The 5,674-nt window shown below is 39.2% G+C and overlaps 1 protein-coding gene across 19 annotated transcripts; it reads right to left on the bottom strand.

Annotated features, from left to right (window-relative positions):
* Positions 1–613: 613 nt before the first annotated feature.
* Positions 614–5,112, bottom strand: LOC103695885 (probable leucine-rich repeat receptor-like serine/threonine-protein kinase At3g14840). Of its 19 annotated transcripts, XR_005511415.1 has the most exons (10): positions 5,009–5,112; positions 4,155–4,323; positions 3,947–3,987; positions 3,775–3,843; positions 3,597–3,667; positions 3,194–3,265; positions 3,036–3,104; positions 2,841–2,939; positions 2,614–2,687; positions 620–956 (listed from the first exon to the last, which is right to left on the bottom strand). XR_005511415.1 is itself a non-coding variant. In XM_039125420.1 (8 exons), the coding sequence occupies exons 1-8, from the start codon at positions 5,013–5,015 to the stop codon at positions 927–929; spliced, it is 528 nt and encodes a 175-aa protein (XP_038981348.1). In that variant the 5' UTR covers positions 5,016–5,112; the 3' UTR covers positions 614–926. The 19 variants fall into 19 exon arrangements, 11 of the variants coding, with proteins under 11 accessions (XP_038981348.1, XP_038981339.1, XP_038981340.1 ...); XR_005511414.1 differs by having other exon boundaries at positions 3,597–3,843; XM_039125420.1 differs by lacking the exons at positions 2,614–2,687; positions 2,841–2,939 and having other exon boundaries at positions 614–956.
* Between the last annotated feature and the right edge of the window lie 562 nt (positions 5,113–5,674).

Genomic DNA, 5,674 nt, shown 5'->3' with positions numbered 1-5,674 from the left:
ACCCGTGTGGACATTTATTTAGTTCCACATCGGTTATTCGCCGAGAAGATCTTGAGTACTTATACTACCTTCCGGCTAGCTATTTTGGATAAGGTCCTAGGTTGAGACAGGTCGTATTCTCCGCAGAAAAGAAGGATTCACCTCTCTCCATGCCAATCCACTATTGGATCACCCAAGGCACAGCTCTCAAAGCGCTTTTCATTCTTCCAAACAGGCTAGAAGTCCTTCCAGAGAAACAAATATCTACACTATCTTCCCATCTGACAATGTAAAGCAGAAAATACATAAATTGCACTGGGTGAGAAAAGATTGCATAAATCAAACCTATGTACATGGGGTTCGGTGGTTGCAACACCAATTGATGACCATAAGTCATCCTCACTGGATTAATCCTGAGAACTACTAGAATGAAGGTTTTAGTTCAGTAGCTTTTGAAATCATTAACAAAGATATGATTTAGGTCCCTAGGAGCATGAGACAGAATGAGAAATAAATGGCCCGAAAGGTAATATTTAGAAAGGAGATTTGGAAGTGGATGCCGCTCGAGCAAAGCAATGGGGTGATATTCTATGGACGGATCAGGATTCAGATTAGATCAAACTAAATGCTGATTGGCCAATTCAAACAATACTTTGTGATGATTCTTGTAGGGCTATTCAGGCTACTGCTGAACAGTATTGTACAGAAAATATTTTAAGATTTATAACTAAATGTGATGAGTTATGGCTTAACTCAAGCTAGATAACAAAAACTGAGATTGCGGACCAACAAAATCTTCAAATGTTGTTAAATATCTTCGGACGGTCATGTTGGCCATGTTATCTCAAGAGGTTTGTGGTACTCCGGGGAAAAGCATAAGATCCTAGAAGGTCCTCATTGAAGGTCATGTTATAGATTCCAGAAGGTGACACCAAAGCAGCAGTCTACTAGCTGCACTCCGGAAAAGCATACAGGTCCTGATAAATGGGCTGTCATTTTTCGTAAAGCAAATTATAACAACACAATAATGTAAACTGAGGTTTAATTATCTCACCATGGTTCTTAGCCTATTTCCTTATGAAGCAAAATCAAATCAGGATAAACATCAGAGCAATTATGACGCAACAAGCAACAATGATGCCCAAAATAGCTAGAACAGATAGCTCGGTTTCTTTTGCACGAGGCACGATGTCTACCATGAAGAAATGATGAGACTTCATTACCACGAGCATTTCAAAAGAAAATGAGAAAAAGTGTTTTTAAGAGCGAGCTTGGTGTAACTGAAATAGCTGATATAAGAGGTCCATATACCGCGAACTGTGGAAAGCTTTTGTCCTTGCCAGCCTACTGAAAGCGACTTTCCACAGTACCATGTACCGTAGTAGTACATGACTCAATAATTTTTTACTCATTTGCTCCTTTGCAAAAGGGTGTCTTGTAAAACCTTTTGACCCAGCTTAATTACAGGTTTTTCGATCCAAGAATCATTATTTTTAATGCTAATTACAGTATCCCATAGATACACAGAGTTGAATGAACCTAAATATGCAAAAGCAGAAGCAATAACCTGTATTGATACATCAAATAAGCACTTTCCAACACTGGAATATGCATGGTCATCTGTATACATGATTCAGCAAAGTGATGATTGCATGTACTGTATCACTTCTGTAGGCAAAGACCATAGTATTTGCGCGAGAGAGAGGGTTTCTACGAGCAGTCATGTACAGTTTTCAAATTGGCCACATTTTGCACCAATGCATTCCTAACAATGTATTTTGCTTGGCTGTTTCATAAAAAATCTCCTGTACTGCTATAAGCTCATTTCCACTATCAGAGACGGCATAGTTTGATGGACCAGACTCTAATGTATACGCGCGTACTCATTATTATCAAAAGTCACCTTACTGCCACCCAATTGATGAACAAGGTGCAATCAATAGTGATAGCAAGACAAGGGGAATAGTCAATCACAAATATGCTTTTGATTAGATATTTTGACATATTATATCATACCAATATGAAATAAAATATTCAAAATATTATTGTGAAGAGGGGAAAAAAAACTTAGCAAGTCCCCTATACATCAAGGTCCCCAGGACAGGGCAGGTTCCTTCCTAAACATGAAGGGCGAGTAAGGAATTTGTTAATCCTTAAGAATAGACAAATCACTAACTAAAAACAATTGATCAAGGGCGAGTAAGGAATTTGTTAATCCACCCACATCTTTTATTTGACAGCCGGATATATTCAAGGGTCCTGTAAAAGAGTTCTAAGAATGATCCCTGAAATTTTGAATTTCATAAAATGATGGAGATGGAATTACGATTGGAGAATGATAATTCATAAGCAAATAATATGCAGCTTAAAAAGCACACAGTAAGTATGACATGCAATTTTTTTTTGCTTGCTCAAGATCCAATTAGGCAGTGTTCCATTAAACATGTTACTGGTAAGGTACCTAGATGAGAAAAGTAAAGTGGATATGAAACAAATTAATGAAAAATTGAAAATAATAGTTAGAAAGTTGCAGTGATTGTAATAAAAAAGGAACCTAGACTGAATCTTTCTCCATCAAGTCACTGGTTATTACTTCATGGTATGCATATGACTATGTCGATCTAATCTGCTTACATAAAGCTTATTGTTGTCAGTCCATCACCGCACTTCTTGGAATTGGACCACTGAGATTGTTAAATCTTAGATCTCTACAAGAGAAACATAAAGCATACAAAAGATACAAAAGGTTTACACCGATGTTAATGAATTGATAGTATAACAAATATTCATAGTAGCAGATTGTGGAATTAAAATCATATAGTTTGAAATATAACCCAAATGACTAATGAAGGTAAAGTCACCAAGTGAATTTCTGGATATCCTTGCAAATGGTCAAGATTAGGCATCTCCCAATAAAATCTGGGAGTTCACCAGATATTGATTAACACGCTGCATCATACCTCCAATTGATATGTACTCAGTGAGCAAAAGTTCAGAATAGACCAAATCACATGCTCTACTTGCTATCCTAAATTAACTTTGTTTTTCGTACTTACTGTACTTCCAAGTTCTCTATAATTTGCAGCACTGGGAACTTCCCATCTCCTTTCGAGTGAGAGACTTTCCTGCAGTCCCAATTGTACTGGTATGTATCACACTAGAAGCCACTCGACTAATTGAAATGGGTGAAGTGAAGCATTAAAATGGTTCTTACAGTTGCATTAGAGATACCAATGTGGAGAAGATAGGAGGAAAGAGCCCCAGCATCGAAGTCCCCTGTATGTCTCTGCAAGCACCATAATAGATTTAAGATTCAAATCATTATTATTCTCAAGGTTGGCATTGCAAACAATACTAGCAAAGGACATGGATAGCTTGTTGCAATACTAAAAAGCGAGTCCAGAAACTCCCCGGTTAAATTGTTTGATGAAAGAACACTAGAAGAGGAATAGAAAATGTGTTACAAAGTGTAATAATAACAATGCAAAAATGCAATTAGCAAACTGCCAAGTGGTGCATGAAATTCTTCTCAGGAGGTTGTCTATCTCCATGGTGTGTGCATTGCACCTAGTGTATTCTAGTAAAATGCTATGAAAATAATGAGGATTGGAGAGTACAGGGACTGAAGGGTCGTAATTCTTCCAAGCTCCTCTGGATGCTCCCTGAGATCCGATTTCCCAGAAGAGATCTGCAGAACAGAGTTATTTGCAATATTGTCATTTACAAGACTCTCTATTTTTATTTTTCTGCCGGTGAATCTTCTTTTAAAGCAACAAATGGGGAGACATAAACTACAGAAGCGTGAGAGCAAGCAAAGCCCAGGCAGCTGGAATGGATCCACTGAGATAGTTCCATGCAAGATCTCTGTTACAAAAACACAATAATAGCGTGAGTTAAATGTATGACAGATTCCGGTACTTATACTAGACAGAACAGCTCGCTTAAGAAGTAAGGTTAGCAAACTCATCTTGAAGAACTCCAGTGATCTGACTCTTGAGTAGGCTGCATCTAAAATACAAATATTATGGCTGGTGCGGCAACAATCTCAGGACTCTCCTACTTTGATATTTGTTTACATAAAAATAAGAGATTCGAGGATTTTTTTTTTTCTTTTTCAACAAAAGGATTTAGACAGGGAGTCGTGAGGAAGAGATTCTTAAGCATACGAGGCCTACAGGCTAGTCACATGACAAATATTGGACGTGGTGTTGCCGCGGCAAGTGACGTTGCTGGCTTTCGCGAAGGAACCTGTGGGTTCCAACCACCCTTGCCTCCCGCTGCAGGGGTCCACTGAGAAATCCCACTCCTTCCTCAACTTGAAGGAGATCAAGCGCAATGCCTGAACTGAAATACATCATCACCTTTAGTTGCATCATCTTTCTTTCTCATTGTGGGTGCATTAGAACGGAAAAAGAAAAATGCAGAACAAAAATCACAAAGACGCATCAAGATAAACACAATTTCCTACTTTTCCCATGATGAAAGAACGAAAGAATAAAGAAAAGAATGGCAATTTCCTATCCCTTTTTGGGAACAATGAAAAGAGAAACAGACAATCTCGACGCGTCCAACGATCAGAACCAAAACCACAGAAAACCAACCAAACTATTCATCGAGAGAAGAGAGATCACGAAGAATGAACAGCAAACTAGGGTTTCGGACAGTTCCATAGCTATCCCTTTGTTTTGCCCTGATGATAAGGGACGCCATGGACCTCCTCCTACCCCACCATCGACAAGGGCGGCTGAGAGGCGCTTCGGTTCGACGAAGCCTCGGAGCCACGGCGAAGGAGGAGCACAGGACAACGAAGGCCCTGCCGCGGATTTCGCAAACGATCTGATCTTTTCTTTTCTTGGTTATTGAACTTTAAAGATATTGGAGAGGGATAAAGAAACTAGGGTTCACAAATGATCGTATCCAGAACGAGATCGACCTTTTATCCGCTGACTCAATAACAGAGAAACGCGATCAAGAACGAGATCTTGCCAAGGAATTCAAACGAGGAGATTGAGGGTTTGGAAGCGCTCTCCTGCCATTCGGCTTCCCTTTCCTCGACTTCCTCTTCCATTTCTTTCGATCGTGCGAGCGGAGCCGACCACCCGCAGCAGGGGAAAGAGAGAACGCCGCCCCAGAGACCGTGGTGGAGCCGGACTGGGGGACCTATTTATAGAAGGCGGAGAAGGTGGTGGGCCTTGTAGCTTGCTTGTAACGCAAGCCGACAAGAGAAATTTCGCACGCGCTTACAACAGCTTTTCACGAGGTGAGGAGGGTCTTGCGGGTGTCCATTATGGGCTGGGTCGGGCCTAAGCCCGGAAACAAAAGCTATTTTTTTAAACTATGTTATTTTCAATCAGGAAAAAAAATGTTGTACTATTTTTTGGTATGTTATACTTGAAAGATAAATGTAGGAATACAACATTTTTAAATTCCAGGCGATGCAATCGTCAGAAAACTCCCTTTGGTGGCATTTGTATTAAAAATTAAGATTTAATATTTTTAAATTGCATTATATTTGAATCCTGGAGGCCCTGCCTGAGAGGTAAGTTGATTTCATAATCAATATGACGACATCCATCTGTACATCTTGCAAATAAAAAATAAAAAAACCTTTATCATTATCTTCTAATTAACATAACATAATTTAAATTTCAAAATATAAAATCCAATGTTTCTGTAATTGTCTCCACGGTTAGCC

The sequence above is a fragment of the Phoenix dactylifera genome, chromosome 4 (genome assembly GCF_009389715.1).
Source record: "Phoenix dactylifera cultivar Barhee BC4 chromosome 4, palm_55x_up_171113_PBpolish2nd_filt_p, whole genome shotgun sequence".
Classification (NCBI taxonomy): Eukaryota; Viridiplantae; Streptophyta; class Magnoliopsida; order Arecales; family Arecaceae; genus Phoenix; species Phoenix dactylifera.
This window is presented reverse-complemented; position numbering and strand designations above follow the sequence as displayed.